Below are 14012 nucleotides of genomic sequence, written 5' to 3'. Positions count from 1 at the left end.
GCTCAGTGGCGACGTTCCTCCATCAGAATTTGTGCTCCTGTGTTATCCTGACGACACACACTGCAGTATCTTTGTTCTCCTCCGGCTCTTCATCATCAAGCGCCTGCGTCATCGCTGACCATGAAGTTGAGACAGCACTGCTCTCCAGACTAAGCCACCAATAAATCCCTCGGAGCGAGGACGGCACGAAAGCCGCCTAACACTGCAGAGCAGGCCTCACTGAAGTCGTCATCCCGGTTGCCTCGAGACCAGCATAAAACAGCCCAAACTATTGATGTACGTGTCATCTAGAGGATGAACGCAAGGAGAAGAGTGTGTATATTTATGTCTGTGTTTCATAATTAACCCTGAAAGCACGATGAAGATGAGATGTGGTGAGAGAGTCGTGCCACTTCTCGACAGTTTCAGGGTTGCCAGCTGTCGAGCCTCTGATATGAATAAGCCTACCTTATTCATATCAGACAAACTATAAAGTTTACTCTATTCTTCTCAGAGTTCACCGGCCACTTTCTTACATGTATTTCGGGAGAAACTGATGACTGACAGGACTCTCTGAACTGCGGTGCAAAGAAACATGGTGGCGCCCGCCCATCTCACGTTATAGATCAAGATCAAGATCAAGATTATTTATAAAGGTTTTTAAACGACCACTCACTTACACATTTTTGAGAATCTGTCATACAGTGTTATTGTGGCTGCGGTGTGTCACGTGACAAATATGACGTTTCGCCATGGAAACATTAAGTAAACATTATTTAAACATTATTTTAACGTTCTAAAATAATGGTCACCTTGAAAAAAACTCACTCTGGGGAGTCAGTTAGAATATTTTAAACTTAAAGGTGCTCTAAGCGATGCCACGCGTTTTTTAGGCCAAAACAGTTGTCACATACGGCAAACATCTCCTCACTATCCGCTAGCTGCCTGTCCCCTGAACACACTGTAAAAAAACGCAGTCTCTCTAGACACCACAGTCTCCACAAACGGCAACAAAAACAAACTGGGCTCACCCGCACCACGAAACACAACAAACAGTGTTACAACTGGCAAGAAGTATTTGAGGGTGGGGTTTGGGGGGTTAGTGCGCATACACATGAAGTGGGTGTGGAGCGTGTGGAGGAGAGAGAAGTATGAAGAGGGAAGTTTGAATTATGGCCGAAACACGACCAAAGAGACGACGTTCCGAATCGCAAAGAAGAGGGACAAGGATAAGGAATACGCGAAGTACCGAATTTACATCGGAAAAACCTTTGAAAAATCTCCGCTGGCAGAAGGGCTTCCAATCCGACATTCAGTTGCTCTGTTTTTGCAGAACAGGTAAATCCATATTTCTTTCTAAACTGACGTTCATGTTCGCCAAACCAACACAAGAATGTAATTAGCTAGAACTATGCAGTCAGCGTTAACTTTGGTGAATACAACATATGTTTCTAGCAGCTAGCGATCAATCTCTATTGTAAATGGTCAAGCGAATTCACAGTAGGGCCACAATTTGTGTGAACTGATTGTTTTCACCCACTGCTTGTTATGAATTTTAATGTTCATTTATAGGCTGTTGACAACTTTGACTAAATTTGTTTACGACGCCGCCGTTGTTTATGGTGACTGGGAAACGCGAAGCTAACGTTATCTTGCTATTATTGCGTCCTTGTATGGGAGCTATAATTATAACCTCAGGTGGCGAAACGATTTTAAGATAATGTTTCTCTTTTTCTGCATTCTGTTCTGCAATATATAAAAGCATTTATCTAACTTGGTGACATTACACATTGAATGAAGTATCAGTAAAACCTAACTTTGTTTGTAGTGACTACTAGTGACTTTCCTTTATGCCGGAAGGGAGGGGAGGAGACGGGGTGAGGAGGAGGGAGGCTCTAGCTAGCCTCCGTTTTGTTTGACAACAATTCGAATGTCAACAAGAAGTTACGACTCCCGGCATCGCTTAGAGCACCTTTAATCGTGAAAGGGTTAATATATGACACTTCATTTTTGACATGCCTACAGAGAAAGGCTTACCAAAACAAAGTTACTGGGTTCTCACTTTTCACGTTTTCAGGGTTGGTAGATGCACCGGGGACCCAATTACAGCACTTAAACATGGGAAAAGTCAAATTTTCATGATATGTCACCTTTCAAATGATAAGCTTTGGTGACGGCGCAAGCCGAGCAGCACAGCAACTGAGTCACATCACCTCCCAAAGTTCAGTCTCAGTCAATCCACTACAAATATTGTCTTGAATCTGCCTTTGAGTGTCACCATGAGAGTATTTTGTGTACAAATCAGCACTTTATCTCAAAGAGAAACACTTCCAATCTGGGAAAACTGTAACTTTTTGAACATACAGTATACATTTCAGCTAATACTTCTGAAGTTCTTCAGTATGTGTGTGTTTTTGGACTTACGTTGGCCCCACTGTCCACTGTTAGGGTTCAGGTAATTCGGGTACAATCCTTGAGGTTTGTCCAGCCGATTCAGCACTTTTCTGATGTTCATTACCTGCAATGCCAGAGCACATATCGCTTATATCACCACATCTTATTATTAAGCCATAGCTAAACTCATCCACTACAGTAAGCCACTGAAAACCATAAACAGCCTCTGTGATGCGACCGATGTCTTCCAAGGGACAGACTCATAAATCTATAGACTAGGTCACTTTCACAGTTTGTACAGCCTCATTCAGAGCTTGTAATAGTGTCATTTGTCTGTGTCTATATCGCAGGTCAGGTCAGCGGATTCATTCGGTGAGAAATCAGATCTGAGAATTGCAGCGAAACGAGCATCAATAAAACGGTTATGAGCAGAGGTCAATCTGGGTCACTGTGGTCCGCTCTTCTAACAGTTCATGACCCCTACAAGTTTACATATAGTTCAGCACAGCGTTTAATGCACTGCAGAGGTGAAACGCCTGAACTGCTGCTCACCTTCTCTGCAAATATTGGTCTCCCAGAAAGTGCACTGAGGTGCATGAACTCCAAATGCAGCGTCCCGTATTCTGCGAGAATGCTGCTTCCTCCTGACGCCCATGGCCAGTTTCTGCCGATCCCACTGCAGGAAGAGGAATGAAGGGAGATTAGGCTTATTTGTGTAACTGAGCAATCATGAGCTGTGTGTACACATTTTGTGCTCTGAAAACTTTCAACCAGTCAAAACTGGGTAACAAAACAAAAAGGCTAACACTTGATTTTACAGTGTCCTTGCATGTACGTACAGTAATAACAGTAAATTATGCATAATTACATGCAACTAACCCTCAACAAAATTCTAATCCTACCCTAACCCTATAGTAAGTACATGTAGTTGATTAATATTACACAGTACTTAAACATTTATAATTACACTGTAACACAGACACTTAAAACAAAGTGTAACCAAAAAACAAAAAAAAACAACAACAGTATATCAGTGAGAAATATGGCAGGACTTGATTTTAACCATCAAATTTGATTGGATTGATGACACCAATATTATTGGTAAGAATTTCTGTTGATTCAGAGGCATAAATACATGCATATGTTTACCCTACAGTTCAAAAGTTTGGGGTCAATATGTAAAAAAAAGATATATAATTGTTTTTTTTTTAAAGTCCATTTCAAATAGTTCTTTTGAACTTTCCATTCATCAAAAAATCTTGAAAAAAATGTATCACTGTCTCCACAAAAATATTGAGCAGCTCAACTAATTCAAACATTGATCATGAGAAATGTTTCTTGAGCAGCAAATTGGCATATTAGAATAATTTGTGAAGGATCATGTGACACTGAACACTGGAGTAATGATGCTGAAAATTCAGCTTTACCATCACAGGAATAAATTACATAGTAAAAAACAAACAAACAGAAATTTGAATTTGTAATATTATTGCACAATATGATTGCTTTACTGTATTTTTGATCAAATAAATGCAGCCTTGGTGAGCATAAGAGACTTTCAAAAACATGTAAATATGAATATATATTGTGTATTTCTCACACACACACACACACACACACACACACACACACACACACACACACACACACACACACACAGTATATATGGATTAATTATAGTTTTACAGATGCAAGTTCTAGACTTAGAAGATGCTAAAAACAATTATAAATAATGAAATAATTATTTGAAGACAATTACGGTTTGCTTATCCGTAGTTTACGAGTTTTACCTTCCAGCTTTTTATTTACCATGTCACTGAATTGATCATTTCTGACTAGAGTTTATTCAAACATAATTAAATCACACCACTTCTGACATAGTTGCCAAGTTGATTTCATAGCCTTATTTTGCAGAGTGGCCGTGTTCTCCGCCTGCGATTAGATCCGTCTTTATTGATTTTCACTGGCACGGTTCCATCTAAAACCTGACAACTCAAGGAACACCTTTTTTTTAAATAGGGGTTATTCACCGTCTCCCCTACATTTAGATAGGTGGGCAAACACATTTTTGTCTCAGTGCATGCATTGTCTTAGTCTGGCAGCACCGCTGCTAGCTTAGCTTAGCATAATGAATGGAAACCTTTGTTGCCGGATAGCATGTCGTGAGTAAAAGTGATAAAAAAAACAATTAAAAAAACGAATTACTTCTTGTGGCCTGCGTATTCACAACGAGTACAAATAGCAATGCAGATTAAGACTAGGCGAGAGATATAAGAGATATCACGCAACACCTGAAATCCGCTATCTCTGCGCCCAAGATATCTGATATCTCTGCGCCCAAGATATCTGATATCTCTGTGCCCAAGTAGCAGTGCTTTGCCTGTGCTTCCCCCTCAATATAGTCCCAAGTTCATATCTGCCTAGGAAATCACCTAGTCTTAATCTGCATTGCAATTTTTACTTTTTTTTGGATAGACATGCTATCTGGCAACAAAGGATTCCATTCATTATGCTAAGCTAAGCTAGTGGCAGCGCTACCAGACTAAGACAATGCATGCACTGAGACAAAAATGCGTTTGCCCACCTATCTAAATGTAGGGGTGACGGTGAATAATCTCCATTTCAAAAAACGGTGGCGTGTTCCTTTAACTCTGGCCTGGAAAAGGAAACCACCAGTACGCCATGTCTCCTGACCAGCTTTTACTACCCCGACAGCAGATCCGCTCTGCACAAGACTTTGTCTCTACACCAATTATGAAGATAAATTACTGCTGAGTAATGACATGTAATCACAGCTTTAAAAGGACGACACTCTCCACTTTATTTTTAAAACCTAATTCTACAAAACAGACCGTGTAAGATATTTATATCATTAAATCAGTAAATTACCTACAATAGCTCTGGCCAGGAGGAAATGAGTACTGCTAAAACACTCTTAACGGTTTAATTTGGGCAATGGTTTTATGTGGATGTTTTTCTGTGTGTGATGCAATTTGATAGCAAGGAATTCTAGGCACATCTGTATAATTAATGAACAATCGTTTTGACTACATATGAGGATATTTTCTAGCCTGTGGCAGCGAATTCTTAACAAAAACTGAGGTAATGGCCTCATATATCAGGCCACAGCAGGAAAAGCGTGCACACACCTCTGGAGTGTTACCACCAATGTCATCATTTTTTACACAACGCTGATCTGCCTCTGGCACTTTAGACCTCTGCATATTACAAATGCTGCAGGGCTCTACGGTGCAGGTATTTGTGTGAGGAAATTGCTGTGTGCTATTGTGAAAATGCATTCAGTGACATCTGACACCTGAACAAAACTTGTTAACATATAATACTATCACTATCAGTCAAATTACAATGTGATCAGCTGCTTCTCAAAGTCAACAAAAGAAAGAAATCCCAAATGTTTGCAACCGTTTCAGGATGCTTTTCAGTGTCTGGACTTAAATTACAGCATATACTCCACCGTTCAAAAGTTTTGGGTCGGTAAGATTATTTAATGTTTTAGAAAGAAGTGTCTTATGCTCTACAAGGCTGCATTTATTTGATCAAATACAGTAAAAACTGTAATATTGTGAAATATTGTTAGAATTTCAAAGAACTGTTTTCTATTTTATTATATTTTGAAATGTAATTTAATAATGTGATGGCAAATCAAAATTTTCACCATCATTACTCCAGTCTTCAGTGTCACATGATCCTACACAAATCATTCTAATGCTGATTAGCTGCTCAAGAAACATTTCTTCTTATTATTATTAATGTTGAAAACAGTTGTGCTGCTTCATATTTTTGTGGAGATTGTGATAATATTTTTCAGGATCCTTTGATGAATAAAAAGTTAACAGAAGGAACAACATCAATTTGAAATATAAATCTTTTGTAACATTATTAATGTGTTCACTGTCACTTTGGGGAAAACCCAAAACCTCCGGAGAATCACCCGTTTTAAACAAACGGCAAACAGAGGAGACTCTGCTGTGAAACAGAGAATGTGTCAGATCTCGTAATAAAACGAGAATCAACATTGGCTTGGCTTAATGTTGTAAAAGCAGTTGGCACCAATAGCCTCGTGGGTAGCATGCAGACATATAGAGAAGTTGTGCTTCAGGTTGTGTCCCGTGTTTGAGTTCAGGCTCGTGGACCTTTCCCGATCACACCCCACTCTCTATCTCCAACTTTGCTTCCTGTCAACTGTTGCAAAATAAAAACTATAAAAGCGACAAGATGGCATTTTTATTACTCAATAGGCAAGTAAAGTACTTTACTGAACAGATAAATTGACATAAGTAGCTCTAACAGAGTTCATTGTAAAGCATTATCTATTGTGAATTGTCATTATTCATCTGTTACGCAGAGCCGAAGCACAACCAAAACAATGTTCTTCAGAAAAATGCATGCAGTTTTGTTTTTAACCACTAGAGGGCCAAAAGTTACATAGTGTACCTTTAAGACTAGTGGAGGTGATTATAAAAACATCTATATTTTTCTTTATCGGATGTTCACGCAGGTCAGCCGCCTGTCAGGTTAAAAGAAGTTTATTCTTGAAAGTGTCTAATGTACTTCGTCCCAGACCAATCCTATGCTTCAGAATTGTTGCAGTACTACATATTTCATATATTCAGTTTTTTCAGTGCCTGATTGTGCATATGTTGTATTGTCACACATTAGTTTTGCAGTCTTAAAAAAACAAAAGCAGACTGTACCCATAAGGGCAAGAGCGCTCCTAAGCAAATATTAATGTAGAGCCCTGAGCTGTGCCAAACCAATTTGTTTTTCATTACACAGATGATTAAAGCATGTAACAGAAAAGTAGGAAAATGAAGGGAAAAGTGATGCCAGGCAAACAACTAAAAGAACATACAGGCTCCTTACTGAAATTTGGAAATACAGATTTATATGTATGGTGGAAGAATATAGACCAGTGGTTCTCAACTGGTTTGGCCATGCGACCCACATTTTCCCATGGTCATCAAGCTGAGACGCAAATTTTTAGGAATTTGAACCAAGCATTTCTCAAAAAAAAAAAAAAAAAAAAAAAAGTACTGTTCCACTTTACTGCACATACACCTAAATTGTAAGAATATCACTAACAGTGATGAATAAACAGTATAAGGTAAGGCTATTAAATAGTTGTTTGTTTGACTACACACTGCGCGACCCACTCAAAACGGTCTAGTGACCCACGGGTTGAGAAACACTGATATAGATGATTCCTTAATAGAAAGTTAAACGGCCCAAGATGGTATTTAACACTAGAGATGCACCGGTCAACGGGCCATAAATAAGATTTTCATGATCGGTGCATCCCTATTTAACACAAAGTTTAAGTTTCCATTACAGTTCCGTACAGTAAAATTAAGTACAATTACAACAACATTCACTTTTGTAGGGTTTGTATTTCATTTAAATACTATTAACAGAAAGTATTTTTTGTCTACTATTCAATATGTAAATTTGAGTCATGTTACCAAACAATTACCCAAAATAGATGAGTGAATGACCATGTGTTTCACTTTTGTTTAGGTATGCAAACTTTCCTCAGAGGCTGACAGAAATTTAGGTCACGCTTGATGTAAATAATTTTGGTATGAAAATCGCTTGCAAATTTTGTTAGCGTTTCATGTCAATTTGTAGCAGTAGTCTTATCACACACACACAACCACACCTATGCATTTATATACATGGGAATAAAATGGCTTTATTACAAAATAAGCAGTTCAATAAACAAATGAATTAAAAGTTAATAAGTAAATAAGCATCTGCTGCATGCCTAAATTAATTTCCTAAAGTTATCCATGTTTATGACTCAAATTTAATAAAAATGATAAAAAAAAATATATAAAAAACAAACAAACATTCGTTTAATTCCTAAATGAATCAGTGTTTTTGAATCAATTGAGTAAATGCTTCAAAGACTCAATCATAAAGACAATCATTTGTTTCTTCTTTACTAAATGAATCAGCATCAGCAGATTTGACAATGAATGACTCATTGATTCACTACAATACTATATATTGTAGTATATATTATATGGTACACACAAACACTTTCTTTTTGCACAAAACAGCTAAGCTAAATAAATAAGTAAATATGTAAATAATTAAATGGACATAATATCTGTAACATGACTGTAATATAAAATGTCCTTGACTAATTTATTTTAGAAAGTAGCTAGATAGTGTACACACCTGTCCAAAAACGGCACTGTCCTATAAGGTAGTTCTCTCCCAGCTGTCTCTCTATGTAGGCCTATGTCCCAGCAGTAGGACACTTAATAATGAGCAGTAAGGGATACATAACAAATTATCTGCCAGAGCTCAGAGAAAATACCATTAGCCTGAATAATTAACTAGCGCTGGAGTGAAATAAGAACTCCACCAAATGAACCAAAGCTCATGTATCCTCAGGCTGCTAGGAGTTAGCCTTTATGTTTGACATCAGACCAGTCACACAGTGACACTCTCTCCATATCTCTTGTTCACAACTTAACGATTCAATTATGTAGGCCAGATGCCACATATGCATGCTATACATTACAGGGATCTATAAAGCTGTCGTACCCCACAAAACAGTGATATTGATCTGATAGGATGCAATACGTTTAACTTTGCAGACAATAAAACAGCAGATGTAACGGTTTTGACTGCTCTAGCACCGAACAACAGCAAAATACCTCTGAAATTAGGCTAATCACATCACGCACATATTCCTAACAGCCCAAGTCTTCTGAATTGATTACCCAGCGAGAGTTGAAGCACCCGGGGCACGGTGGCGACTCAGCCGTTCGTCATAATAAAACAGAGATTAGTAAAAAAAGAAGAAGAAAAAAAAAACCTTTATACCATTCTTTACTCCCTGACATATGCTTAATGTAAAGCTCAATTAAACCATAGAACAATTTTCCGTAATCTTGTTCGATTTTTTTTTTCGTTAGGGGTGAGATGAGAGTCCTAAAAATGGATCAAACGGAGCAGCTGCTCTCGGAGGAGGGAGAAAGGAGAGTAAGGTCTCATTATTATCTGACTTTTTGCTTTCTCCTAGTTTTTTTTTTGGCAAGACCAGAAGAAATAGCCTCATCAAACCCTCTCAAAAGCATCCATCAGGCATAAATATGCCTGTTATGTAACCCCTACGTATGCCCGTAAAAGATGAGTAACTGAAATAAATGTGAACAATTGTAAAATACCATTTAGAGGACATCAATTATCTGGAGGGGAAAATGACAGCAGAAAAAGCACGCAGCGTGTGGCCTATTCAAAGCGCCGTTATGACGCTTGCGCTTCCAACCAACACTGAACATCTCAGCGAGGTGCAATCGTAAAGCAGTTACAGTCTTGCCGATGAGACGAATTCATTATGTGAAAGGCACATTTACCCACCTCAATAGAAAATTAGTGTTGATTCTCTGTAACTTTCTTGAGTGTTTCTTATTCAAGCGTGCATGCTTGTTCCACTGGTGTGACTCACTGCTGCATGTACAAATACATCATTACCATCAGGGATAAATAGATTTTCACATTTATGTGAAAGAAAGTGACTGTGTTTGTGCAAAACTTGTCATGATGCTAAAGTGGTTGCCTGATTTGTTTCTAGTGTGTTGCTACGTGGTTGCTAGGGTGTTCTGAGTGATTGATTTCCGGTTCAAAAATCAAAGAGCCCTTAAATGTTATTAAAGGGATTTCATCGTGTGCTGGGTGAAAAACTGCACATACTAAAGTGAGTACTACTCTATAAGGAACCAGAAATAGATCTTTTTACAGTCTCTCTGAAATAAACCTTTGGTTTCTGCATAATAATGTAAAAATTGCCTTAAAATGTATTGTACTGTTGAATTTGTACATTTTTTAGGGCTGTCAAAAGATTAATCGCGATTAATCGCATCCAAAATAAAAGTTTGTGTTTACATAATATATGTGTGTGTACTGTGTATAATTAAATTTGTATATATAAATACACACACATGCATGTATATATTTAAGAAAAATGTGTTATTTATATATAAAAAAAATTATATTTATATATAATATAAACTATATAAATATATATACAGTATATGTATGCAAATATTTCTTAAATATATACATGCATGTGTGTGTATTTATATATACAAAATAATTATACACAGTACACACACATATATTATGTAAACACAAACTTTTATTTTGGATGCGATTAATCGCGATTAATCTTTTGACAGCCCTAACATTTTTACAATTGACCGCATTGAACAACATTACACCGCATTGATGGCGGTGGTTAAGAACTGGAAAAAAACTTTTATCATGCTGACTGTTTGCATGCTAAAGCAGAGAACACAAAAATATTAAACAGTTGATCTAGACCACCTATTATTGCAAATGGTCTTAATGTTACAATAACAAAATAATAATAATAATAATAATAATTTTATATTTTTCAAAAACTCAAAACAAAACCAAAAAATTAAAACATAAATCCCCGGATTTACAGACAGACAAGGCTTAAGCTAGTCCTGGACTAAAATGCATGTTTGAGCTGTTTTAACTGAAAGCAACTTAAAAGAAAGCACTGACATATCTTAAAATATATTGTTTTGTCTCAAGATGCACACCAATAATGTTTTTTTCCTAAGGCACGTTTATAAACGCTATTTAAATATCCTAATTAAACTAAGGCTTAACCCTGGCTTAGTCTAAGCCTTTTCTGTGAAACCAGGCCAAAATTCTAAATTAATTAATAATTTAAAAAAATTATAATATTACATTTTTGGGGGCAGTGCAAATGTTGTTAGGGCAAGTAGAAATCTGGCCCGACTTAAAAATTCCTTGTCATTGCTAGTTGCCCATTCACAGCTTAACTGCATAAAACTGCAAATTTGCTGAACTTCGTTACATAATCAGCAGACACTGTTAAGTAACCAGGAATCCCTGAATGCCATCCAATCACGCAAGTATGAATTAATTTTAATACTCTTGAGGTACGAGTAATATTAACTGATGTTTTGTTTGCAAGCTCCACTCATTAGGATGGATGTCAGTCTTGTTTCTATGGTGAAAAATTTCAATGTAAAAAAACTTTTTTTTTTTAACCTATTGCTCTTCGGCAAGAGGACAGTATTCAAAAAGGGTATATCTAGAATTAGATGCTCCGATGTTAGAAGCAAGGCCTTAACCAGCTTGTATTCAATGACTTCGTCTTCTCGTGACCATGCAGCATGCAGGACTCTTCAGTTTATTTCAAGCGAATGAGGTTAAACAGAATTAAAGTGATGTCAGACAGGTGGCATGGCAAATTTGATTTTGAATCCTTTATCTGCCTTTCAAGCTCTCATAAAAGGCACCAGGAAGGAGTGCAGAGGAGAGATAAGCTGTGGAAAAAATGACCATGAAAAATAATTCACTGAGCAGAGGATGTTGAAAAACTCAGCAACAGGGGTCAACAGTCACATGTGCACGACTAGATGGGCTGACGACAGAAAGGGTAAAAGAAGAGGATGTGCAGGAAAGCAGACAGATTTCTCTTCATACCACAGAGCGTGTCTATGAAGAGACGGAAGAAAACGTAAAAATAGAGAAACGCTTCAGGCTGCTTGACTTTAACCAAGGGGAACGTAGGAATAAAAAAAAAAAAAACACACGTAACAAAGGACGTATGTTTATGCATGAGGGGAAACTTCCCCTCTTGAATAGTTAACGGAGAGCAAATGTGGAATTTGCAGGAATTTATGACTGCAGGAGGAAGCGTATGAGGGCAGGGACTGGATGATGGCTTGAGCGTTTGACACACTTCAGGAGCTTAAAGAGCTGGATGTCCTTGGTAGCAAATTTAAGTGAAGATTGTAGGGATGATCTAATGCAACATTCGCCATAAAACTCTCCAGGAGCGGAATTCATGAGAATCTTAGACAAACTTTATCAAACTTTTGTAAAATAATACTCAATACATTTATTAATACTTGTAATAAATGTTTTTGAAAAAGGTTTTTCCATGAAATGAAAGTATCTTTTTTTTTCTTCTTAAAGTCCCCCTGTGGTGAAAATCAAGTTTTTAATGTTGTTCATATGTCTATGTGGTGTTTTTAATATGCTTTAAGACAAACCACGTGCAAATTCATGTCAACACCATTGCTCAGTATTTTCTCCTTAAAACTGCAGTGAAAAAAAGACACGGTTTGAAATCGCTGGTGTTTCTTGCGTCACAAACTACCTTGTAACCAATCAGGTCACGTGCGGGCGCATATAATAGCATATAATTAACAGCGAACTAGCAGGGGAGTCTCAAGAGAAGCCAGGTTATCCCGGTATATTTTTCTGTTGATATGAAAAATCGGGTAGATTTAGCAATGTAGCAGGTGTATGATGTATATTACGGTTCATGTAACATTAGCAACACATTATTAGCTATTTGATAAAATAATCAAGCAAAAGGCTAATCATATTAATCACCGCTATGTGTCCGACGTTGTAAAGAGCAATACCATTGTGCAGCGCTTACCTCAGTAAGTTGGCCGAGTGAATCTCTGAGCTAGTGGAGGCGGGGCTAATTAGCATATTCATGGATCCACGTATATTAAATAGAGCAAGGGTGTAGAGTTGCATTCAAGCAAGAAAAAAATGTTGGTGTCATTTTGGTGATCAAAGCGGAGTTTTAAGGGATAAAATGGTTGACTACAGGGGGACTTTAACAATCTGTAATATGTATGTCTTTTTTTTTAAATATAAAATCAGCCTGACAATCAATAATAAAGAGATACAAAGTGGTGCTTACACATGAAAACTGTCAATGTCTCTAAGAAAAGACCTAATCGACTATTTTTTTCTCTCCTTTAAAGGTCCCATGACATGCTACTTTTTGTAGGCTTTAATATAGGCCTTAGTGGTCCCTAGTACTGTATCTGAAATCTCTATCCAAAAATTCAGCCTCAGTGCAGAATTATAGCCACTACTAGCCAGTCCCAGAATGAGCTTCCTTCAGACGGGCCGTTTCGGTGTCTGTAGCCTTAAATGCTAATGAGGAGGAGAAAGGCGGCGCAAGGTGGAGGGTGGGTGTGGCCTTGACCATCTTGCGCAACGGTACCATGCATGTTTACGTTGCATATAGCAATGGCACGAAGACACGCAGTCGTTCAAGCATTTCAGTTTGACTCCGAATCTGATCCAGATGGAGAAGCAACGGATGAAGAAGTTGCAACTCAGCGGCTCCAGCAGGACGTTTCTGAATGGTTAGTTTAAAATATTATGTCTGGATACGGTACTTTATTCGGACGGTTTACAGTTATTATGTAGCTAACGCTAACCTACTGTTGCCTTTTCATGAGAGATCTGTAACGTCTGTAATTTATCTTATTACAATTACATCAAGCTCTGCGATCTTGAAATGTGGATATCGCGCGCGCCATATAACCAACTAGGCCTGTCACGATAACAAATTTTGCTGGACGATAAATTGTCCAAGAAATTATCGCGATAAACGATAATATTGTCGTTCTGAGACCATTTTCATTTAATATAATTATAATGGCATAACAATGCAGGTACACCTTTTCAACGATCTATAAACTTTTATTTCTAAAGAATATTAAACATTGAAAACGGAAAACATTTTAAATATCCAAAAAAATTAACAAAACAACCAAAAACAATGAAAG

General features: G+C 37.5%; 1 protein-coding gene across 1 annotated transcript in view; it reads right to left on the bottom strand.

Moving 5' to 3' along the window:
• man1a1 (mannosidase, alpha, class 1A, member 1) overlaps positions 1-14012 on the bottom strand; it is a 107430-nt gene that overhangs the window by 19949 nt on the left and 73469 nt on the right. The window contains exons 6-7 of the mRNA XM_079889371.1: positions 2926-3049; positions 2404-2497 (exon numbers count right to left, since the gene is read on the bottom strand). Coding sequence (XP_079745497.1) covers positions 2404-2497; positions 2926-3049 — 218 coding nt within the window. The remainder of the gene's footprint in view (positions 1-2403; positions 2498-2925; positions 3050-14012) is intronic.

Source organism: Squalius cephalus, assembly GCF_949319135.1.
Source record: "Squalius cephalus genome assembly, chromosome: 12".
NCBI classification, from domain to species: domain Eukaryota; kingdom Metazoa; phylum Chordata; class Actinopteri; order Cypriniformes; family Leuciscidae; genus Squalius; species Squalius cephalus.
Note: the sequence above shows the minus strand (reverse complement) of the source record. Positions and strands in the feature narration are given on the sequence as shown.